The sequence below is a fragment of the Zootoca vivipara genome, chromosome 2 (genome assembly GCF_963506605.1).
Source record: "Zootoca vivipara chromosome 2, rZooViv1.1, whole genome shotgun sequence".
NCBI classification, from domain to species: Eukaryota; Metazoa; Chordata; class Lepidosauria; order Squamata; family Lacertidae; genus Zootoca; species Zootoca vivipara.
Window position 1 is genome coordinate 4,386,376 of NC_083277.1, and position 24,718 is coordinate 4,411,093.

At 49.1% G+C, this 24,718-nt stretch overlaps 2 protein-coding genes across 2 annotated transcripts; one reads left to right on the forward strand and one right to left on the reverse strand.

The window, feature by feature from the left end:
* The first annotated feature begins 3,085 nt into the window (after positions 1 to 3,085).
* On the forward strand, positions 3,086 to 8,300 carry LOC118079418 (vomeronasal type-2 receptor 26-like). The gene is made up of 5 exons (XM_060272236.1): positions 3,086 to 3,095; positions 3,528 to 3,688; positions 6,466 to 6,613; positions 7,493 to 8,046; positions 8,295 to 8,300. Exons 1-5 carry the CDS (start codon positions 3,086 to 3,088, stop codon positions 8,298 to 8,300), a joined length of 879 nt encoding a protein of 292 aa, XP_060128219.1.
* Positions 8,301 to 13,142: 4,842 nt separating this feature from the next.
* On the reverse strand, positions 13,143 to 18,254 carry LOC118080175 (vomeronasal type-2 receptor 26-like). Its single transcript, XM_060272237.1, has 3 exons — positions 17,517 to 18,254; positions 14,293 to 14,419; positions 13,143 to 14,053 (listed from the first exon to the last, which is right to left on the reverse strand). Exons 1-3 carry the CDS (start codon positions 18,252 to 18,254, stop codon positions 13,143 to 13,145), a joined length of 1,776 nt encoding a protein of 591 aa, XP_060128220.1.
* Between the last annotated feature and the right edge of the window lie 6,464 nt (positions 18,255 to 24,718).

Below are 24,718 nucleotides of genomic sequence, written 5' to 3' on the forward strand. Positions count from 1 at the left end.
TTCACACCAAAGAGGTGGACTTCCTGGGCTACAAGCTGTCAGACAAGGGGCTGGCGATGGACAAGGACAAGGTGCAGGCCATCCTGGACTGGCACAGTCCCAGGACGCGCAAAGATGCCCAACGCCTACTAGGCTTCGCCAACTTCTACAGGAAGTTCATCAAGAATTTCTCTCGCGTTACGGCTCCCATCACTGACTGCCTGAGAGGCAAGCAGAAGTTCAGGTGGACACCAGAGGCGCAAGCAGCGTTCGAAAGCCTCAAGAGGGTGTTCGCCTCAGACCAGAACCTGTTCCACGTGGTTCAGGACGCGCCCCTACGCGTGGAGACAGATGCTTCTGAAAAAGCTGTGGGCGCCATTTTGTTGCAACTGGACGCCAACAGAGAGTGGAGACCCTGTGCCTTCTTCTCCAGGAAGTTGACCCAGCCAGAGCGAAACTACACTGTGTTTGATAAGGAACTTCTTGCGATCCACGCGGCGTTCAAGCATTGGAGACACTTCCTGGTGGGCGCCAAGCACCCCATCCAGATGTGCACGGACCACAAGAACCTGGAGTTCTGGAGAACTGCCAGGGTGCTCAACCAGAGGCAGATACGGTGGGCAGAGTTCTTCTCGAACTTCAACTTCTCCATCCACTACATCCCGGGAGAGCAGAATGTCAGGGCGGATGCCCTCTCCCGCAAGCCAGAGTACATGGAGGAGGAGGCGCCACCAGCACCCAGGCACATTTTCCCCCCGTCAGCATGGTCCTGCGGAGCAGCAGTGGTGAGCGAGGCAGAACTCACAGCGCTGACGGCAGCGGATGAATTTGCCAACCGCATCTTCAGAGAACTGAGAGGGGGGAGGGAGCAGGCAAAAGACTTTGCAGAACGCAGGGGGCTGCTTTTCTACAAGGGTGCACTCTACCTGCCCACCACCCAGCTTAGACGTACAGTCCTCAAGCAGATGCACGACAACCCAACGGCGGGTCATTTTGGAAGGGACAAAACCGCTCACCTAGTCATGAGACACTTCTGGTGGCCAGGGGTGCGGGAAGATGTTCGAGACTATGTACGGGGCTGTGACACATGCCAGCGGGCAAAGGTGGTCAGAGCAGCGCCACCAGGATTGCTGGAGCCCTTAGCCACACCACACAGGCCGTGGGAAGTGGTGTCCATGGACTTCATCACAGATCTGCCTTCTTCCAGGGGCAAGACCGCAGTGTTGGTGGTGGTGGACCTCATGTCCAAAATGTGCCACTTTATACCGTGTGCCAGGGCGGTCTCAGCAGAAGAGACAGCCAAACTGTTTGTTGACCACGTATTCCGACTGCATGGATTACCTTTAAGGGTTATTTCGGATCGTGGCCGCCAATTTGTTTCCAGGTTCTGGCGGCGGCTCATGAACCTCCTGCAGGTGGAGGTCAGCTTGTCGACGGCTAGACACCCGCAGACCAACGGACAGGCGGAGAGGGTCAACGCCATTCTGCAGCAGTACCTGAGATGCTACGTCAGCCAGCGGCAAACAGACTGGGTGGATCGCCTGCCACTGGCAGAATTTGCCTACAACAATGCGGTGCACGTCTCCACAGGGGTGTCGCCCTTTAAGGCCAATTACGGGCGCGACCTCAGATCTTTCCCAGAGAGGGAGGGGGAGGAGGAGGAGGAGGGCCCACAGGCTGAGGATTGGGCAGAGGAACTGGAGACGGTGCACCAGCAGCTCAGAGAACACTTGGAGAGGGCCAAGGAAGCGTACAAAAAGGGGGCAGAGCGCCACAGGCGACAAGGGGAGGTCATCAGGGTGGGGGACAAGGTCTGGTTGTCCTCGGAGGGCCTTCCCACCAGAGGGAGGTGCAAAAAGCTGGCACCCAGACGGCTGGGCCCCTTCACGGTCACGTAACAGGTCAACCCGGTGGCATACAGGCTGGCACTGCCAGAGGAAATGAGGGTGCATCCAGTGTTTCATAGATCGCTGCTGTCGCCGTACAGGGAAAGCAGCAGGCTCCGAGACAGCGAACAAACCCCCGAGGGAGGGGGGGAGAGGGGAGGCAGGGAGCAACTAAATGAAGCCACGGCCATCCTTGATTCACGGAGAGGGGTGGGGGGCCTGGAGTACCTCATGGCATGGGAGGACGCTCCACCATCCCAGAATGAATGGGTCCCAGCCACTCAGATACAGGAGGAATTCTTGGTGGAAGAATTTCACGCCCTCTTTCCCCACAGACCCAAGCCCTGGCACATGGAAAGGGAGGGGGAGGAGGAGGAGGCACGGGAGAGCAGCTCACCATGGCGCTGGGAAGCGGAGTTTGAGGAATCGGGAGACGAGGTATGGGTGTCACCGAGATCCACCCAGTCAGAGGCAGAAGCAGATTGGCAGCACATTTTTACCCCCACCAGCTCGAACGCCACGGACTTTTTGGGATTCCAGTCCTCCCAGGCGGAAGGGGGGGCCTCGCAGGACTGGGCGGAGGTGTTCACACCAACGGGCTCAGAAAGCACTGAGTTCTTAGGCTTCCAGTCGTCACCGACACCTGGGGGGGACCTGGGGAGGGGAGAAGGGGAGCTTGGGAGGGGGGTGGATGTGAGGGACAGGGGATATCGCGAAGTCCCTCCCCTCCTGAGTTCAAGCCCATCACCGACCACAGGGGAAAGCAGAGGGAGCTCTGATTCCAGTGGGGAAGCAGGAAGTCGGGTCCGAGGCTCAGGCAAAGTAGCGGAGCCAGGGTCCCAGGTGGGACAGGAAGGGGCAAGTAAGGGGGGGAGACCCATCCCTCCAACGCCGGAATTACGCAGAAAGAGGAGGGGCAAGAGGATGGGGCTTCCAAGGCTTTTGTGTTGGGGAAAGACGCGCCAAAAGTCATTCGGAGGTTCTGATACCGACTGACCACATCACTCCGTGTAAATAGCAATGACTTCAGCACTGTAAATACGCAGCACCAATAAAAGAATAAAATGCAGAGCTGCGTAGCGTCGTTACTCTGAAGTAGCCTACTCCGGCCACTGTGACACGGATGATCCCCAAAGAAGATGTTCAGTACCAGGGGATTGCCAAGTTGCTCCTGCATTTCAAATGGACTTGGGTCGGCCTCATTTTTCCAGACAACGACAATGGAGAAAGGTTTGTGAGTGGCCTGACATCTCTGACTATTAATAGTGGAATTTGCATTGCCTTAAAAAAAACAAATACCAGAAAACAATCTGCTTGAAATGTTCAGCCTGAGTAAACCAGTTGCCATATGGAAACAAGTCAATGTATTTGTTTACTACGAAATCACTCGCTTGGGATGGAATCCAATCATGAAAATTCAAGAAAAATTTGAGAAAGAAATTGGAGCAAAAGTCTGGATCTCGACAAGTTTTCAGGACATTAATGTGAATTTGTCTGCTCCTCCAAATTACTTCCACTACATCCATGGCTCTTTGTCCTTTATAATGAAGCCCCAAATAAGGAGAAAATATCAATACTATGGACCAGAATCCTCTCTTCTTGGGAAGTTTATCAATAAAGCATTCCGTTGCTCATATTCAAAGCACACGTTGGCTGTAAAAGGTCGGACAAGATGCAGAGAGAAGGAGAAACTGGAGACGCTGCCCCAAGAGGAGCTGGAGAGAGCCCTGTCTCAAGACAGCTACATCACTTACTTCAGTATCCAAGCTGTGGCTCAGGCCTTAAAGGCCACATATTCAGCCAGATCAAAATCCATGTTGACGGTGCGTGCAAGAGACAGGTTGGAACATCAAAGGCTGCAGCCATGGCAGGTATTCCCTTTCCCCATTTTGCAAACTGCAAACCATTCTCCCAACTCCAGAATGAAATTTACCCATCTCCATTTTGGAGAAAATTCTAATTAGTAAGTCCCATGGGGAAGGTAAACATTTCTGCCCTTTCTGGCAGGGGTGAAACTAGGCTTTATTTCACTTGGGTCAAAGACCCAGTTTGGCACACCTCCATGTGTATTTGCATACACACATGCACAGGTTAGGAGCCACATGGCGCCCCCCCTGGAAGCTTCAGCTGGGGCAAAAAAAACCCTGTTTATTCCCCCAGCCCATAGCTATGGCTCTAGAACAGGCATCCCCAAACTTCGGCCCTCCATATGTTTTGGACTACAATTCCCATCATCCCTGACCACTGGTCCTGTTAGCTAGGGATCATGGGAGTTGTAGGCCAAAACATCTGGAGGGCCGCAGTTTGGGGATGCCTGGTTTAGAGAATGCATTTACAACATTTCAAGGATAGGTGGTTTCCCATTCTGAGAATATAATGCTGGACCAGAGGGACCTGTGGTCTAATCCACAAGGACCCTTCTTCTGTGGGGGAGACGCTAGAGCAATTTTCTATTAAAACGAGGAGTGATTGTGTATTTTCTTTGCCTCTTACTCAGTTCTGTGGCTTATTCACCCATCCCTAACACTTCTTATTTGATATTCGTTCATTTTATGGTTAGACACTTCCACATTCAAGGTGCAGCAAAAGCTGCTCTTCTGGATACGTCAAAGTGATTCAAGAAGGAAAACCGTTTTGCTGCTATGCTTGTGTTCAATGCCCCAATGGGACCATCTCCACTCAGGAGGGCCACAGTTTGGGGATGCCTGCTCTAGAAAATAGCACTTTTCTATTAAAAGCCTTATATAACACTGTGCCTCCCCCCCCCCCCAAAAAAAATCCTCAAGGTGGTTTAACATTACAAAACAGCTGTGGATAGAATAAAACACAATGCAACAATGTAAAAATAGCATGAAAAGCAGAGAACCTTTCATCTTTCTGTAACATCTTTTTGGAACAAAATTACCTTCAACTGTTTCTAGAATGCACACATAGTTTTATTTAAATGATAAATTTAACTGCGTCCTCCCTTGTGGAGTTGTGCAAGTTCTACCAAAAGCTGCTGCTGTTTGAACGGAAGGGAGAGATTTCATATCTTCAGGCTTCCACGTGATCTAGTGATCAATGTTCCATTTCACATGGAAGTATGCAAGTGTAAAAGTTTCCCTTCCTTTCCCCAGGCAGTGGGGATGCTTAATACCAGTGTTTCTCAACCACTGTTCCGCGGCACACTAGTGTGCCGCGAGACACTGTATGGTGTGCCGCGACGTGCCGCGACGAGAAGGGCGATTTGCATTGTCACGTGCCTGGCGGCCGCCAATATCCAATGCTTACCCACCGGAAAGCAATATTTCTCCTCCTCTTTCCCAAAGCTCAGTGCAAACGAGCCTGGTGGCCGCCAATACGCACCACTAACCCGCCGGACGGCTTGTGAAGCCTTATTACAGGAGATTGCAACCAACACAGCAATTGGCAAGTGTTTCTTACAGTCATAATTATAGTCAATATAGGGCGGCACAGAGTTAAATTTTTTAACTTTTTTAATGGTGGTGTGCCTCGTGATTTTTTTCACGGAACAAGTGTGCCGTGGCCCAAAAAAGGTTGAGAAACACTGCTTAATACAACCACAGATCCCTTTCATATGCTACTCTTGACTGTGAGTAGACCTGCGAGGGTCTTCTCTGTAGTGCAGGCATCCCCAAACTGTGACCCTCCAGATGTTTTGGCCTACAACTCCCATGATTCCTAGCTAACAGGACAGGTAGTAAGGGATGATGGGAATTGTAGTCCAAAACATCTGGAGGGCCAAAATTTGGGGATGCCTGCCATAGTGGCTCCCGTACCATGGAATAACTTCTACAGAGATACAGAGGGTGTCGGGGTAATGGTGTCTCACCAGCTACTTCTAACAAAACTATTCAGAAAGGCTTCCCATGCACTCAGGTGTAATACTGATTGTAGATCTACTATCCGAAGTCAATGCTAAATTGTGTTGGAATACATTTTATAGCATTTTTATATCTGTTTTAAATCAAGCCATTTTTGTATTGATCTTATTCTGTACAGCACCTTGTTATTCTATATCAGGCATCGGCAAAGTTTTCCGGCCGTGGGCCGGATCATTTCCACTGACGTTGGTCCATGGGCCAGACAGGCGCCGGACAGGCAGAGAAGTGATTTCCGGTGCTGCGCTACCCATTTTTGGAGCGCCAGAAATCACTTCTGTGCATGCCCTGACATGCGCAGAAGCTATTTCGGGCGTCTGGGCATGCCCAGACACTGTTTCTGGAATATGCGTGTGCCCAGATGCCATTTTCGGCACCACTTGGTGAGTCCCCGCGCCGCGCCGTGCGGGTTTAGAGTGGGGGGCGCGCACGGGGACTTGCCAAGTGGGTGGCTTGGTGACCGGGTGGCTCGTGGGCTGGATAAATAGCCTCTGTGGGCCATTTCCAGCCCATGGGCCGGAGGTTGCCGATGCCTGTTCTATATAAAAGGTGGTATTTGAATGGTTAAATAAATAAAATGGAATGCTTATAAGGGCTTATCAGAACAGATGAGATGCACACTGGCCCCAATTCATAGGAGCTCAAAATGTGTAGGGCTGAGATACTCAATAGGGTTTCATACTTTTTTTGTACTGGGCCTTTCCTTGTCATTCCAGCTGCACTCTTTCCTAAGAGAGGTCCAGTTTCTGAATACTTCCATGGGGAGCCTGTATTTGGATGAGAATGGGGAGCTGCCAGCCAAGTATGATATTGAGAATTGGGTGATGTTTCCCAATAAGTCTCGTGTTAGAGTGAAAATTGGGAGTATAGAGAGAGAGACTTCTACTGAGATAAAGTTCACTATTAACTTGGAAGCCATAGTGTGGCCCAAATGGTTTAACAAGGTAGAGGAAACTTTATTGATGTGACATCTGGTAAGCTCAAATCATTTGCTGAATAATTCCAAAAGCACAAGACCCTCCAAGTGTCCCTATTTTCCAGGGACAGTCCTGGATTTACAGAAACCGTCCCAGTTTCTGATTTGATTTCAGAATGCCCCTCTTTTCCTTAGGACGTCCCTATTTTCATCAGAGAAATGTTGGATGGTATGGAGTTATGTGACTTGCCCAACCAAGGGGATAAGTAACCATACAACTTGTGGAAGACATCTGAAGGCAGCCCTGTATAGGGAAGTTTTTTTAATGTTTAATACTGTTTCTAAATCAAGTTTATATGAGGAATTATTAGAGAAGTTTATTATGATAATGGAAGCAGTAATTAGTTTAGTTTAATTAACCTGAGATGAAGATAAGTGGAAGTCGTATGGCGGGAGAGGATAAATTTGTTTGTTTATTTGTTTTGCTTGTTCTGTTTGTAAGTTTTGGATGTTATGGTTATTTGTGTGATTTTTGATTTTATTGTATTGATCTGAACTTTAAAAAAGCTATTTTAATTTTTTTTAAATGAAATACATAAAAAAAAGATATGTAACGCAGCACAGAAGGCTATGGAGATATCTAAACGATACTAAGGCACCCTTTTTCTCCTCCTCAGATGCAGAACATTGCACCAAATGTCCAGAAGATCAACACTCAAACATGGACCGAGATCAATGAGTTCCCAAAGTTATTACATTCCTGGCCTATGAAGACACTTTGGGTAGCCTGCTGGCTTCCAATGCTATCTCCTTGTCTTTAATCACAGGCTTCATTTTCGGAATCTTCATTAAATATAAAGAAACCCCAATAGTCAAAGCCAACAACAGGGACCTGTCATACATCCTCCTCATCTCCCTCCTGCTTTCTTTTTTGTCCTCCTTCCTGTTCATCGGCCGGCCAAGGAAAGTGACCTGCCTTATCCAACAAACAGCCTTCAGCATCATATTTTCCTTTGCTGTCTCTTCTGTGTTGGCCAAAACCATCACTGTGGTGCTGGCCTTCCTGGCCACAAAGCCAGGGAACAAGGTGAGGAGATGGCTGGGGAAGAGTCTGGCCAACTCCATTGTCATTTCCTGCTCCAGTGTCCAAGTTGTCATCTGCACCATCTGGCTGGGCATCTCTCCCCCATTCCCAGAGTCTGACATGCACTCCCAGCTTGGAGAGATAATCTTGAAATGTAATGAAGGAACTGTTGCCATGTTTTATGCCTCCCTCAGCTACATGGGCTTCCTGGCTGCCATCTGCTTTATAGTGGCTTTTCTAGCCAGGAAACTGCCTGGGTCCTTCAATGAAGCCAAGCTGATCACCTTCAGCATGCTGGTCTTCTGCAGTGTTTGGGTGTCCTTTGTGCCCACCTACTTGAGCACAAAGGGGAAATACATGGTAGCCGTGCAGGTCTTCTCTATCTTAGCCTCTAGTGCTGGGCTCCTGGGCTGCATCTTCCTTCCCAAGTGCTACATTATTATACTAAGGTCTGATTTGAATACAAAGGGACAGCTGACGGCTAAAGCTAAAAATGGCTTCTAATTCTTCACATATTCAGTTTTGACCCCTGTTTCCCACTACAGTTGTAATGAAAACCACACAGTGGTCGTGGGAATATGTATACTTAAATATACATCTTTCTTTACCTTTCATTAATCACAAACAATGAAAAAGAAGCTCTGGATCATGTCCCTACACAGTTTTAGATCAGACTTTAAGGGACATTGCTGTCTGTGATCACACTAGGGGTTTATTCTCCCATGGGTGGGGAATACCACCAGAGCAACTGCGTCCTTCTCAGACACCCACCAAGTGGATGCAGAGAACAATTCCTGTCCCTGAGACAGATTGAGTCAAGATTTAGCGCAGGTGAGAGGCTAAAACCATCACTGTGCTGCTGGCCTTCATGGCCACAAAGCCAGGGAACAAGGTGAGGAGATGGCTGGGGAAGAGATTGGCCAACTCCACTATCATTTCCTGCTCTAATCTCCAAGTTGTCATCTGCACCACATGGTTGGGAATTTCTCCCCCATTCCCAGATTCTGACATGCACTCCCAACCTAGACAGATAGTCCTGCAATGCAACCAAGGGTCTGTTGCCATGTTTTACACTGTCCTCGGCTACATGGGCTTCCTGGCTGCCATCTGCTTCATGGTGGCTTTCCTAGCTAGAAAGCTTCCAGGGTCCTTCAATGAAGCCAAGCTGATCACCTTCAGCATGCTGGTCTTCTGCAGTGTTTGGGTCTCCTTTGTGCCCACCTACCTGAGTATCAAGGGGAAATATATGGTAGCAATGCAGGTCTTCTCTATCTTAGCTTCCAGTGCTGGGCTTCTGCGCTGCATCTTCCTTCCCAAGTGCTACATTATTCTATACAGGCCTGATCTGAATACAAAGGCATATTTAACAATAAAACAAAAGTACAAATCTGATGCTGAAACAGTTTTTTAAAAAAGTATTTAAACAAGTTCAGGGTTTCTTAGAATTCTCTGTTATGTGAGATGGTTCCACAGGAGAAATTATATATTTGCCTATTGTCATTAACATTTCTGCACACAGTATAAGAGCTCCAGAGGAGTTGGGAAGCGGCCAACAAGAGCGAGGCTCGCATTCTTCCCAGACAGTAGTTTTTCAATTCCCTGTTGCTGTGAGAATGACAGGAATGCAGTGTGTGTAGAGTGTGCTAGAGAGAAACTAACTCTTTCAAGTGACACAGGCAATGTCAGAAGGTGGGGGTGGGGGGAGCAGTTCCACACCGGAAGGGTAGTTAATTCATTCAACTAGCAGATGTATGCTAAGGGTCTTAGACAGAAAACATAGCCAGAAACGGAAAGGGCATATGTTCCGGATATTCGGCCGTACCCGGAGTCACTCCCATAGGGTCAACTGATTCATAAGTCACAGGTGTGTGGACAGGTGTCTGAGCCTGAGTGCTTGTATTGCAATAAATCTTGATGCTAATTACAACTTGCGTGTCATGCTATCAACACGGCAGCCTGGCTCCTGACACCTATTTTCTTGGTACCGAATCTCAGATAATCTACTCTAAAAGTGTAACCTGAAGTATTAAAAAATAAAAATAAAAAAGGACATAGTTTACGTGATCACTCTTTAGTAATGTACTAAGGCACATATGGAACTGATCAGCAATAATGACTACAGTCATGAAATGTACCTTACCCTTCCCTGACCATATGTGTTATGTGACAATTATTAGGGAAGATGGAAGACAGCAGTATTCATAGGAAAAATGGATCCCTCCCAAATGTGGAATGTCCACTGCAGTTCCAGCTGTAGCTTCCATGTGCTTTGAGTCCCGAATCCGGAAATATATTTAGTGTCCTGTAGGTGAGGAGATGTGATTTGGGCTGGGTAAAACTGTTTTACTCAAAAATAGGGAACCACCCTTTAAATCTAATTATGAAATATCTTTTGATTGCATTTTATCCCCCCCCCCCAAATAAACAGTCCTTACCCTAGGTATCACATTTTCTATCCCCAGGGATCACTTGAAATGGCTGAACATTATTGGGGTCCACGTTTGCAAATTGCAGAATAATTCATCACGTGTTTTCCTTGTGACAAATGACTCTGCTTTCTTCAATTATTTCCTATCCCAATTAAAAATGCTGGCTTTGACCTATAAGGCTTTATAAGGGACATTCTATTTTACATCAGTATCACTGGGTGGGAGGGGGAGGCGCTTTTGTGCCCATTAAGATTTTTTTTTTTAAGCTTTTCATGATACAGACAACCCTCTCCCCAAAGCCCAGCTATGTCAGGGCTTGGATGAGGCGTAGGTCAGCAATTAGAACAACAGAGAAGTCAGTAAAGTTAACTCTTTATTCCAAGTGAAACAGAAGCAGTCTGGCCTAGTGGTCCCAGCAACCCTTCTCTGCAGCTCTTGCCCTGATGGGGTAGTTGTAAGGACTGAAGGCTCCCACCATCCCAATGCCCACTAATGCTACTCCTCTCCAGGGTCTATCCCAAGCAGTTTGAAACTGTGCCCTTTGTTCAGCCTACTTCATTCCTCTGCATGTTGTTGGAGACCAAGCGAAAGGAGAGCTGGGTTCAGCCAGTGGGAGTGTTGTATCCTAACAAGAGAACTCGGGATTCAAAACTGTGAAGCTGCTGCAAAGGTGAAGAAAACTTCCAGAAACGTGGAATTGGTTTGAAAGTAGAAAAATACTTTATTGCAAGCATGCAAGAAAGTGACTCAGCATAGGTTTCCCAAAATGCTGGCTCAGAACATAGATCGTCAATTCATTTTATACCTTGGACCATACATTGCCACACAGTACAACCAACTAAATTCTGTTCTGCCATAAGAGAACAAAGAGAAGCCAATCATTTCAGACAAGGCCCAGTTCCGATTCACCAAATATGAGCAAACCCAACCTCATTCTAGGAATTGACAACCCCATTCTAGGAAAGCTCACCTTTGACAAAAATTGTACATCTCCAGTTACCTCACAAGGATGGCATACCCATTTTCCTTATATTTTAAATATATTTTTATTAATTTTTCCAATTAAAACCAATTATATCACATTATTTCAAATTATACACATATATATCAATCAAACCGAATGTTATACCAAATCATCTAAAATTTTTTGGGGGTTCCCATGCTTCAAGAAATTGGGGATTCCTCGCAACCGTCTACTGCCGTCTTTTTTCTAAAATTCAAATCGTCTCTCCGGGTCCATAATAATCCAGATCTATCCCTTACAGTCACATAGATGTTTTCCTCTTTCAACCGATTGTTTCCCAGCTGCTGAGATAAATATCAAACAAGGTTTCACAAATGTTCTTTCTCCTGTGTGGGTTAATCAGTCCAGCCTCCCCATAAATCTTCTTGGTCTGGAGCTCCCTGTTGCGTCGTCAACACGAAGCAGCGCCATCTTAAAAAACTCAAATCACTTTCGTTTTCTCTCATAACCATGTAGATTAACGATCTTTGTAAAATTTACAGCTTTTCCAGGCAGAAGATCCAGACATCAAAGACTCTTGGTAAATTAATGGATCTCCTTGCCCTATAGCTGAACTTAGCTTCAGGTCGCTGCTCCAATTCAAAGTGCGTCACAGCTCATAAATCCTCCGAACGCGTCCAGGCACTCCTTCCGTCCAACTAGAGGGGGGCTTTTCTCGTCGGCAACTCCACATCTTTAAAAAATATGCTCAGTAACAACAGTTTATAAAGTTCAACTCACACAGTCTTTTGCTTCTCTTTCACTCCAAACAAGCCAGGACATCGCGTCTGGGAAGGTACGAAGTAACTCATATGAAGAAAAAAAAAAAACTCACTTCCCTTATCGCTCCGTCCCCATCAATCCTTCTTCCAGATGAAATACAGCCTTTGACTCCTCTCCCTCAGCAGCATAAATTTCTCAGCAGTAAACAGCGCTTCTTCCCCTCCTTCTGAAGTATGTCCATAGATTTAAGCCTAATTATCTTCTTTAACCATGGAAATCCCCGCCATGCAGATTAGCGTCCGGGAGTCCTGGCTCTCGTAAGTGCTTCAGCCCAAGCTCCCCCCACTCCAAAAACAGTCGGAGTGGGTCTGGGGGCATCGCGGGCCAGCGGCCCCTCTCCGTAACCCCCGGAGAGAGTAGGGGGTTGCCATTTACTCCCCTAGCAACCGCCAAATTCCTTACGAAGGTCGGAGGGATGGAAAACAGGTCCGCCATTCCTGCAGGCGGGAACCGGAACCCATTTTCATACCCATTTTCCTTATAAAGGCATGTCCGGGCAAAAATTGGGGTTAAGATGACCTAGTGGTTTGCAAAGGAAGTAACTTTCACCCAGTTTGCATGATGCTGGAAACCTCTAGCCCAGTATCCTTGAGCAGCCTTCCTCCAAACCAAACCCCTCCCTTTCTGTAGGACTCAGGCCAGTGTCTAGTCCCATTACAGAGGGAAGAGCTAGGTTTCCAACACAGGTACATTCCAGCATCCTTATTTCCAAAATGCAAAAGCAACCGCAGCCAATAAGTCAAGACCAGCAGCTGCCAATGGCCTGTTTGATGGATCACAGTGCAATAAACAAGCACTTCTAAAACATTAAGTCCAAAAGGTCTGTGGCTAGTGGTGAGTTATCATGCATTGGTTTTTTTATTGTTACCAACATTCTTATTTAGACAGGCCTACTGAGATGTTTATAAAGCTTGTAAGAGCTTTAATTTGTTTCAGTTTATTCTACTGTGGTTTTACCATTTGTTAAATAAAATGATAATTTTATTGCTTTATCCTTTTGGAAACTACTTTGAGGGGTTTTTCTACAATGAAGTTGAGCGTAAATTGTATGAAATCAAATAAAGAAATAATAAATAAATAAATGGGATTTACCATGTGTGAAGCTACATTTAAATGAGAAGTATTGCAGTTCCATTCCTGCTTCACTGCAGTTCAAATATAAATTAATATTCTAAGAGTCAAGGGCTGTCTTTAGTTTTTGTTGTGAGATGCTCCTTTGTGTTCAGATCAGGCCTGAATATGATAATGTAGCACTTGGGAAGGAAGATGCAGCCCAGAAGCCCAGCACTGGAGGCCAACATAGAGAAGATCTGCACGGCCACCATGTACTTCCCCTTGGTGCTCAGGTAGGTGGGCACAAAGGACACCCAAACACTGCAGAAGACCAGCATGTTGAAGGTGATCAGCTTGGCTTCATTGAAGGATCCCGGAAGCTTCCTGGCTAGGAAAGCCACCATGAAGCAGATGGCAGCCAGGAAGCCCATGTAGCCAAGGACAGTGTAGAACATGGCAACAGATCCTTCATTGCATTGCAGGATGATCTCTCCAGCCTGGGAGTGCATGTCAGAGTCTGGGAATGGAGGAGAGGTACCCAGCCAGATGACACAGATGAGAATTTGGATACTGGAACAGGAAATGACAATGGAATTAGCCAGACTCTTTCCCAGCCATCTCCTCACCCTGTTTCCTGGCTTAGTGGCCAGGAAGGCCATCACAACGGTAATAGTTTTTGCCAACAAAGAAGAGACAGCAACTGAGAAGATGATCCCGAAGGCCGTCTGCCTGAGAAGGCAGGTCACTTTCTTTGGCCGGCCTATAAACAGAAAGGAGGACAAAAAGGAAAGGAGGAGGGAGACCAGGAGGATGTAGGAAAGGTCCCTGTTGTTGGCTTTGACTATGGGAGTGTCAAGATATTTAATGAATATTCCTAAAACAAGGCCTGTGATTAAGAACAAAAGCAGGGCAATGGAAACCAAGAGGATCCCCAATGTGTCCTCATAGGCTAGGAAGGTGGTAATCTTGGGGATGCATTGATCTCTGTCCTTGTTAGGGTGTTGATCTTCTGGACATTTGGTGCAGTGGTCTGCATCTGCAATGAGAAAGAGTGACTTCATTGTCCTATTATTTTTGTTCCATGTATCATTCAGGTCTTTTTATTAGTCTCGATTCTTCAAGAATATATTGGGTGGCAGCTTCTACCAGAGGCCTAAAATGTCTCTTCTTGAGACTCCTGGCTTCACTCTGTCTACCCTTTTGGGGCAGCCTCTTCTAGTTGGTGGGACATGCCTTGGTCGGATAAGGGCTTCCTTTCCCTCTGGAATGCCTTACCTTCCTGAGTGGAGATGGTCCCATTGGGACATTGAGCACAAGCATAGCAGCAAAGCGGCTTTCCTTCTTGAATCACTTTGACGTATCCAGAAGAGCAGCTTTTGCTGCACCTTGAATGTGGAAGTGGCTAACCATAAAATAAATGAATATCAAATTAAAAGTGTTAGGGGTGGGTGAATAAGCCACAGAACTGAGTAACAGGCTAAGAAAATACACAATCACTCCTCGTTTTAATAGAAAATTGCTCTAGCGTCTCCCCCACAGAAGAAGGGTCCTTGTGGATTAGACCACAGGTCCCTCTGGTCCAGCATTTCTTTCTCAGAATGGAAAACCACCTATCCTTGAAATGTTGTAAATGCATTCTCTAAACCAGGCATCCCCAAACTGCGGCCCTCCAGATGTTTTTGCCTACAACTCCCATGATCCCTAGCTAACAGGACCAGTGGTTTGGGGAAGATGGGAATTGTAGTCCAAAACATCTGGAGGGCTGAAGTTTGGGGATGCCTGCTCTAAACTGATATCAGCATCTAGTCCGATCTGGGGCAAATTAAGCAGATGAGATGGATGCAAAGTTTCACTGCCACATGGAAGATGGAGCAAGCTTGTTTTCTCCTGCTCTGGAGGGTAGGACCTGAACCAATGCCTTCAAGTTATAAGGAAGGAGATTCCAAGGAAACATCAGAAAGAACTTTCTGGTCTCCCTCGGAAGGCTGTGGACTCTTTCCCTGGCAGTTTTAAAGCAGACGTTTCATGGCCATCTGTCATGGATGCTTTAGCTGAGATTCCTGCATTGCAGGGGGTTGGACTAGATGACCCTTGGGATCCCTTCCAGCTCTACAATACTATGATTCTATGAAATGCCTTGGGATGAGAAGAGCCTTAATATTTACTGCAGTAGGGTGAGGGGCACACTGGGTGTTTCTGCAAATAACACCCACCTAGTGTTGTGAAAGCACTGAAGAACTGGGATTCTTAACCCTTGGTGTTCCTCACCTGAGTGATCAGCCCAAGCCACACAATGGCAACCTCGTCAATGCTGAACCTTTTGTCTGGAGGTGCTTGCTGCTTGAGGCTCCCAATTTTCAAAGAAGGCACAGAAGTGTTGGGCGACACCACCCTGATAAAAATATCAAAGTTGGCTGCCAACTCCCCATCCCCATCCATGGAGGCATTGTGAGATCCAAAGTTCCTCAGAAATGAGTGGAACTAGAACGACACATGGATAAAAAGAACATTACTTCAGTGCTTCCCATTTGGGGATGGGGCAAAATGTGAAGTTATTTTATTGGAAACTAGCTGGCCCTGCATGCGTTGCTGTGCGTTAGTCTGTCAAATGGAGGGTAATAGCCCCCCTTCAGATCCCCCTGAGTCTCAGAGTCCCCCTGTTTTACAAGTTCTCATGGTGAAGGCGGGGTTTGTGGGTGTGGGCTAGACTCCATGGGGAGGGAGGAGGAGGTGGAGGAGGAGCTGTGGGAATAACGCCACTTGAGGGTGCTGTTTTAGTTTGTGGAAAAGCAGGTTTTTACCTGCGCAGGTATGAGATGTGAGCAATCTGAGGTTGTGCGAACACTCAGGTAGTGGCATGGACCGTTGTGTCCAAATTCCAGGAAAATCGGTCAAGCGGATTTAGAGAAAAGTGGAGCCCACAGTTTCACCTTTTTTACGTTTATATATATATAGATAATGTTTTGTTGCTCTGATTGTAACCAAATCTTGCACAACGGTTCCCGAGATCAAGCTTTTAGCACCGCATTCCAACCGCCCCTGGTTGTTCTTCCTGCTTATTGCTGGTGTTGTCAGAGAAACAGAACTCTTCTGACTCTGGGGAGGCAGCCATGGAGGCTTTTCAGCACTGGATCACCAGATATACCAATACTGCCTCGAAAGCTCCCTCCACTCTTCCTGCTGCTTGAATGGACAGCCCCTTTCCCTCTCTTCTCTATCTCCTTTTTGCTTGCTTGCTATTTGGGCTTAATGGGGAAAGCACCTGCTGGTTGGAAGGCACCTGAGCGATTCCCCCACTGTTACCCTGTGCTTCTTGCTTCATTTCCCAACTATTATTTTTTAATCATTTTTCCAAATTATTACAAATCTTGCCGAATTGTTTCATTTTAATACAATGTAATACAACGTAATTTAATTCCAAAACTGTCTTCCTGTTCTCCTTATAAGATATGTCTGTGATGATCCCCTGTTCCCATTCATAATTTTCTGCCACAAGATGACGGCACATTCACACGCTGCGGCTTTGAGCTCCTGAGAAGGGTGTGTGCTATTTGGAACAATATGTGTATGGATGTGTTTGCGCAATGTGGTGCGAGGAACGGACTTCACCAACTCACGCAGAGAGCTGGTAAACATCAAGCTTGCGAGGAAATAGTGCAACTGACTTTAGGAGTTGGTGTGTTGTGCGACAAGCACACAGAGTGCACTGGGATTGACTGTTTGTGGGGGGGATCAGTTAATTTCATTGTACACAGGTTGTACTTTGACAATAAAGGTATTATTATTACACATACACACGCTAAATTTGGCTGCCTCAGAAGTTCCTCCACCATGGGTTAGAAATATAAGAAAAGGTTGTTGCATTGTTTTTGGCAATGTCATCCCCAACCCGCAAAATCAAACAAATCCTAATTGATGATGTCACAGTTTTTTGCGGCTACTCTTGAGTAACAACACTCCACGCCTACTTGTCTTAAGGTGTTTATTATGGTGCATTCTATTTACAGTGCAAAGTCTACGGAAAATATGTCTACCTCGCAATGGCTTCTTTCTCTTTCGCGCCCAACATAACAGCTTGGGAACGCCAAAGCGCCTCCCCCTTGTACTACGGGGTGCTGTTCGGCTCACTTCAGGCATTGGGGGGGGGGGCAGAGGGCCGTCCTCCTGACTGCTTTGCCTTCATTTCCTGCCCCTCTGCCTCCCTCTCCACTCGGAGTGGAGGCTCTTTGACGCTGCTGTAGCCTTTTCCCTCACTATCTGCTTCCTGCCTCCTGTAATCTGATCCGCTGCTGGACTTACTGCTCTGAGAGGAACTCGATCTGATGAGTGGAAGCTGTTCCCTATAAGCCTTCCCCCTTACAGGTGAGAAACCCTTCCAAAATGCATAAATATTGAAGAAGTGAAGGGTGGTAAAGGGATCTCCACAAAGACTGTTCTAAATAATGATAGAGCCCTTTTGCACATTTCATTAGTACTATCTGTGATGGCAAAGGGAATACCTGCCATGGCTGTAGCCTCTGTAGCCTCTGCCCGTCTCCTCCACCCATCATTGCCACCTGCTTGGATCTGGATGAGTAAGCAGCATGTAAGGCATGTGCCACAGCATACACACTGCTGTAGATGTTGTAGTTTTCTGGAGAAAGACTCTGCTTGAGGACATCCAGGGGCGATTCCGCCTTTTGTTCACATCTCTGGCGTTCTTTTGCAGAAAACAAGTGCTTTGAAATGGAACAATCAAATGTCCGAAAGTAAGGAATTAAGCGACTGACGTTAAAATTGTCATCTTTTAGGGCAATCTCTGTCTGAATTAAGAAGGAAAAAAACCAGTGGCGGTGCTGGAAACCTAACCTCCCGTCAGGCAACGTTTTGCTGATGTCCCACAAAGCTGTTGTGATCCAGACTTTGCCCTCAGTGGACATTTTCCAGAATGTGAGTATTTGATTTACAATGTATATGTCCATGAAGAAAGAACGAGTCTCTGCATACAGAACAAATACATTGACTTCTCTCCTTTTGGGAAATGAATTAGTCAGAATTGTCATTCCAAACTGAGTTATTTCTGGGATTCTGTATGAGACGGCAACACAAATCCCATTTGAGGTGAGCATAGGGGTCAAGGACCTCAGGAACCTTTCTCCATTGTCATTGTCTGGAGCAAAGAGACCGATCCACGTCCATCTGCAATGCAGGAGCAACTTGACAATCCCTGTGTAATGGAGATCATCTTTGGGTACCATTCGGTAGAAAAAAGGGAGCTGAGTTTTGTCATTGATGTCATGGGAGACAAACCCATAATTGACCTGGATGGGAATGGAAAAGAAAAGTGTCTTGCTTGGTGTCACAGTGGCCGGAGCAGGCTACTTCAGAGTAACGACGCTACGCAGCTCTGCATTTTATCCTTTTATTGGTGCTGCGTATTTACAGTGCTGAAGTCATTGCTATTTACACGGAACGATGGGGTCATTATGTTGCAGAACCTCCGAATTGCTTTTGGCGCGTCTTTCCCCAACACAAAAGCCTTGGAAGACCCATCCTCTTTCCCCTCCTCTTTCTGCGTAATTCCGGAGTTGGGCGGATGGGTCTCCCCCCCTTATTTGCCCCTTCCTGTCCCACCTGGGACCCTGGCTCCGCTACCTTGCCTGAGCCTCGGACCAGACTTCCTGCTTCCTCACTGGAATCGGAGCTCCCTCTGCTTTCCCCTGTGCTCGGGGATGGGCTTGAACTCAGGAGGGGAGGGACTTCGCGATATCCCCTGTCCCTCACATCCACCCCCCTCCCAAGCTCTCCTTCTCCCCTCCCCAAGTCCCCCCCAGGTGTCGGGGACGACTCGAAGCCTAAGAACTCAGTACTTTCCGAGCCCGTTGGTGTGAACACCTCCCCCCAGTCCTGCGAGCCCCCCCCTTCCGCCTGGGAGGACTGGAATCCCAAAAAGTCCGTGGCGTCCGAGCTAGTGGGGGTAAAAATGTGCTGCCAATCTGCTTCTGCCTCTGACTGGGTGGATCTCGGTGACACCCATACCTTGTCTTCTGGTTCCTCAAACTCCACTTCCCAACGCCATGGTGAACTGCTCTCCCGTGCTTCCTCCTCCTCCCCCTCCCCTTCCATGTGCCAGGGCTTGGGTCTGTGGGGAAAGAGGGCGTGAAATTCTTCCACCAAGAATTCCTCCTGTATCTGAGTGGCTGGGACCCATTCATTTTGGGACGGTGGAGCATCCTCCCATGCCATGAGGTACTCCAGGCCCCCCACCCCTCTCCGTGAATCAAGGATGGCCGTGGCCTCATTGAGTTGCTCCCTGCCTTCCCTCTCCCCCCCTCCCTCGGGGGTTTGTTCGCTGTCTCGGAGCCTGCTGCTTTCCCTGTACGGCGACAGCAGCGATCTATGAAACACTGGGTGCACCCTCATGTCCTCTGGCAGTGCCAGTCTGAAGGCCACCGGGTTGACCTGTTGCGTGACCGTGAAGGGGCCCAACCGTTTGGGCGCCAGCTTTTTGCACCTCCCTCTGATGGGAAGGCCCTCCGAGGACAACCAAACCTTGTCCCCCACCCTGATGACCTCCCCTTGTCGCCTGTGGCGATCTGCCCCCTTCTTGTACGCTTCCTTGGCTCTCTCCAAGTGTTCTCTGAGCTGCTGGTGCACCGTCTCCAGTTCCTCTGCCCAATCCTCAGCCTGCGGGCCCTCCTCTTCCTCCTCCCCCTCCCTCTCTGGGAAAGATCTGAGGTCCCGCCTATAATTGGCCTTAAAGGGCGACACCCCTGTGGAGACGTGCACTGCATTATTGTAGGCAAATTCTGCCAGTGGCAGGCGAGCCACCCAGTCTGTTTGCCTCTGGCTGACGTAGCATCTTAGGTACTGCTGCAGAATGGCGTTGACCCTCTCCGCCTGTCCATTGGTCTGCGGGTGTCTAGCCGTCGACAAGCTGACCTCCACCTGCAGGAGGTTCATGAGCCGCCGCCAGAACCTGGAAACAAATTGGCGGCCTCTATCCAAAATAACTCGTAAAGGTAATCCATGCAGTCTGAAGACGTGGTCAACAAACAGTTTGGCTGTCTCTTCTGCAGAGACCGCTCTGGCACACGGTATAAAGTGGCACATTTTGGACATAAGGTCCACCACCACCAACACTGCGGTCTTGCCTCTGGAAGAAGGCAGATCTGTGATGAAGTCCATGGACACCACTTCCCACGGCCTGTGTGGTGTGGCTAAGGGCTCCAGCAATCCTGCTGGCGCTGCTCTGACCACCTTCGCCCGCTGGCAGGTGTCACAGCCCCGTACATAGTCTCGAACATCTTCCCGCACCCCTGGCCACCAGAAGTGTCTCATGACTAGGTGAGCGGTTTTGTCCCTTCCAAAATGACCCGCCGTTGGGTTGTCGTGCATCTGCTTGAGGACCTTACGTCTGAGCTGGGTGGTGGGCAGGTACAGTGCACCCTTGTAGAAAAGCAGCCCCCTGCGTTCTGCAAAGTCTTTTGCCTGCTCCCTCCCCCCTCTCAGTTCTCTGAAGATGCGGTTGGCAAATTCATCCGCTGCTGTCAGTGCTGTGAGTTCTGCCTCGCTCACCACTGCTGCTCCGCAGGACCATGCTGACGGGGGAAAAATGTGCCTGGGTGCCGGTGGCGCCTCCTCCTCCATGTACTCCGGTTTGCGGGAGAGGGCATCCGCCCTGACATTCTGCTCCCCCGGGATGTAGTGGATGGAGAAGTTGAAGTTCGAGAAGAACTCTGCCCACCGTATCTGCCGCTGGTTGAGCACCCTGGCAGTTCTCCAGAACTCCAGGTTCTTGTGGTCAGTGCACACCTGGATGGGGTGCTTGGCGCCCACCAGGAAGTGTCTCCAATGCTGGAACGCAGCGTGGATCGCAAGAAGTTCCCTATCAAACACCGTGTAGTTGCGCTCTGGCTGGGTCAGCTTCCTGGAGAAGAAGGCACAGGGTCTCCACTCTCTGTTGGCATCCAGTTGCAACAAAATGGCGCCCAGAGCTCTATCTGAAGCATCTGTCTCCACGCGAAGGGGCGCATCCTGTACCACGTGGAACAGGTTCTGGTCTGAGGCGAACACCCTCTTGAGGCTTTCGAACGCTGCTTGCGCCTCTGGTGTCCACCTGAACTTCTGCTTGCCTCTCAGGCAGTCAGTGATGGGAGCCGTAATGCGAGAGAAGTTCTTGATGAACTTCCTGTAGAAGTTGGCGAAGCCTAGTAGGCGTTGGGCATCTTTGCGCGTCCTGGGGCTGTGCCAGTCCAGGATGGCCTGCACCTTGTCCTTGTCCATCGCTAACCCCTTGTCTGACAGCTTGTAGCCCAGGAAGTCCACCTCTTTGGTGTGAAACTTGCACTTCTCCAGCTTCACATACAGGTGGTTCTCCTTCAGGCGCTGCAACACCTCCCTGACATCTTTCACATGCTGCACTGGGTCATTGGAATAGATAAGGATGTCATCCAGGAAGACCAAGCAGTTCTTGAAGAGAAGGGACCCCAGGACGTGGTGCATGAAGGCCTGGAAGCATGCTGAGCCCCCTTGCAACCCGAAGGGCATCACCAGATATTCAAAAGAGCCCAGAGGCGTGAACATCGTGGTTTTCCATTCATCGCCTTCCCGGATCCTGATCAAGTTGTACGCCCCCCTCAGGTCTAGCTTGGTGAAAATCTTGCCCCTGCGTGCCGCTGTCAGGAGATCGTCCACTCTGGGCATGGGGAAAGCCACCGGCTCTGTCACTGAATTCAGCCGTCTAAAATCCACCACAAGACGGCGCTGTTGCGTGTCTTTCTTGTCCACCCAGAAGACCGGGCTGCCCCCTGCTGCCTTGCTTTCTCTGATGAACCCCCGCTTGAGGTTCTTGTCGATGAAAGCGCGCAGATCCTCCAGTTCCTGATCTGACATGGCGTATAGCTTGGCTGGGGGTATAGTTGCCCCTGGCACCAGGTTGATCTGGCAGTCAAAAGGCCTGTGCGGGGGTAGGTGGTCGGACTCCGTTTCGCTGAAAACCTCCTGCAGGTCCCAGTACGGCTTGGGTATCGCCTCACCCCCTTTGACGTGCATGGTGGCCACCGTGGCTATCGGAGGCCCCTCCCCTGGTTGGTGCTGCATGCAATGTTCCAGACAAAAGTCCGATCCAAACGTGATGCATCTCTGGTGCCAACTGATGGAGGGGTCGTGGCGCGCCAGCCAGCTCATGCCCAAGACGATGGGGGGGTCTGAGATGGTGGTGACGTTGAATGCCAGTGTCTCTGAGTGCCTTCCCACCGTCATTCTCATGGGGGGGGGGTTTGATGAGTGATGGCCCCTCCCAGCAACTCTCTGCCGTCAATGGTGGCTACGTGCAGGGGAAAATCCAGCTGCAGAAGCTGGATCTGGTGCTCTTCTGCAAAGTTTCTCGAGAAGAAGTTGGCTGAGGCACCACTGTCAATTAGGGCGAGGACCGTCAGGGGATAGCCATTTGGGAGCGTTAGCGTCACTTCTAGAACCACTCCTCCTCTGGGAGGGGTGGGCTGGTTCTGCTCCACGCTGTGCGGGTGGGCGGGCTGGGGCTGTTGTCTGCTGACTGTGCCTGGCTGCTGCCCCTTGTCTCCTGCAGCCAGGCTTTCCCGTTTCCCTGCTGTGGTGCTGCGTCAGTGGGGGAGGGCACAACCGTTCCCGCCTTTCCTTGCCACTCCCTGCGATGTGGGCAGTCTCTGACCAGATGCTGGGGGGAGTTGCAGAGAAAGCAATTCCCGCCCCTTCCCTCCTTGCGTCTTGGCGCCGCTGGGGTTTGAAAAGCCCCCCCGCGCGCGCTATCAATCTGCATGGGTTCCTGGTCCTGGCTGGCCCCAGGCGTGGCTTGAAAGGGTTGTTGGGGGAGTGGCTTCTCCTGCGACCGTGGGAACCAAGCCCGCTTTGCGCGCGTTGCTTGCTTGTCGCTCCACCGGGACTCCTGTCTCACCCCCACCGCCAGAGCCTCTTTGCTCAGCTGATCCATAGTACTGGGCTTTGGACCTCTCGAGAGCTCATCTTTCACCTCCTCATGCAAACCCAAGTAGAACGCCGCTTGCATTGGGGCTGACTCTAGTTCCCACCCCAGTCTGTGCACCAGCATGGTGAATTTCGCCCAATATTCGCGAACTGTCATTTTTCCTTGGCGTAAATTATGAAGTTCCTCCTTAGTCTGGTCCATATGACTATCGGACGAATACATAGTTTTCAAACCTTCTAGAAATAGTTTTACATTCTTCATGCAAGGAATCTTTGTTGCGATTAACGGTCTTAGCCACTCCCTGGCTGCCCCGGTAAGGTGCTCCACAATAAACGCTACCCTGTGCTCATCATCAGGGAAGTCATCATGGTGCAGCTCAAGAGCATACACAATCTCAGTCTCAAAGCCATGATATTCCCTCGGGTCTCCATTGAACTTGCTTACTAGGGTCCCGGCTCTCCTTCCCGGCAGCACTTGGACTTGGTGGGCCCCTCCCGCCTTGTTTTTCTCTGCATCCAGCTTGTTTTGGAGGTCTACCGCCACTGCCCTTAATTGCTGCTCTCTTTCCTGAAGCGCTCTCACCTGTTCCGCAAGTTGTAGCCGGTCGTCCTGGACCTTCTTGGTTTCTTCTTTAGCCGCTTTTAATTCCCCCTGCGCCTGCTGGGCTTTCTCCGCGATCTGCCGCCATTTCTCCGCCTCTGACACACTCATCCCGGCAACTCCAAAGTAGCCCAAAAAAAGATTCGGAGGTTGCTGTCACAGTGGCCGGAGCAGGCTACTTCAGAGTAACGACGCTACGCAGCTCTGCATTTTATCCTTTTATTGGTGCTGCGTATTTACAGTGCTGAAGTCATTGCTATTTACACGGAACGATTGGGTCATTATGTTGCAGAACCTCCGAATGGCTTTTGGCGCGTCTTTCCCCAACACAAAAGCCTTGGAAGACCCATCCTCTTTCCCCTCCTCTTTCTGCGTAATTCCGGAGTTGGGGGGATGGGTCACCCCCCTTATTTGCCCCTTCCTGTCCCACCTGGGACCCTGGCTCCGCTACCTTGCCTGAGCCTCGGACCCGACTTCCTGCTTCCTCACTGGAATCGGAGCTCCCTCTGCTTTCCCCTGTGGTCGGGGATGGGCTTGAACTCAGGAGGGGAGGGACTTCGCGATATCCCCTGTCCCTCACACTTGGCTTCCTTTGAATCCCCTTGTATGCATCTCTCATCTCCATATCACAGAATGTCCATATCAAGTATATAATAATAATAATAATAATAATAATAATAATAATAATAATAATAATAAATATTATTATTATTATTATTATTATTATTATTATTATTATTCAGGGCCATCTTGAGCAGATCGCGCGCCCTGGTGCTGAGGGGCGGAGATCGCTCCGCCGCCCGCCCCACCCTCGCAGGACGCAATTGGTTTGCCAGGCCGGCGCCCAGCTAACCAGCCCCCCGCCGTGGTGCACTGCGCCACCGGGGGTCTATGTAGAGCTGGCCCTGTTATTATTTATACCCTGCCCATCTGGCTGAGTCTCCCCAGCCACTCTGGGCGGCTCCCAATTGAATATTAAAACAATACAGCATTAAATATTAAAAGCTTCCCTAAACAGGGCTGCCTTCAGATGTCTTTTAAAATTAGGATAACTGTTTATTTCCTTGAAATTAGGATAACTGTTTATTTCCTTGTCTGGTTCCCTGTAACCTCACTTCTCACAATGAGGGAACCGCCAGAAGGCCCTCGGCGCTGGAT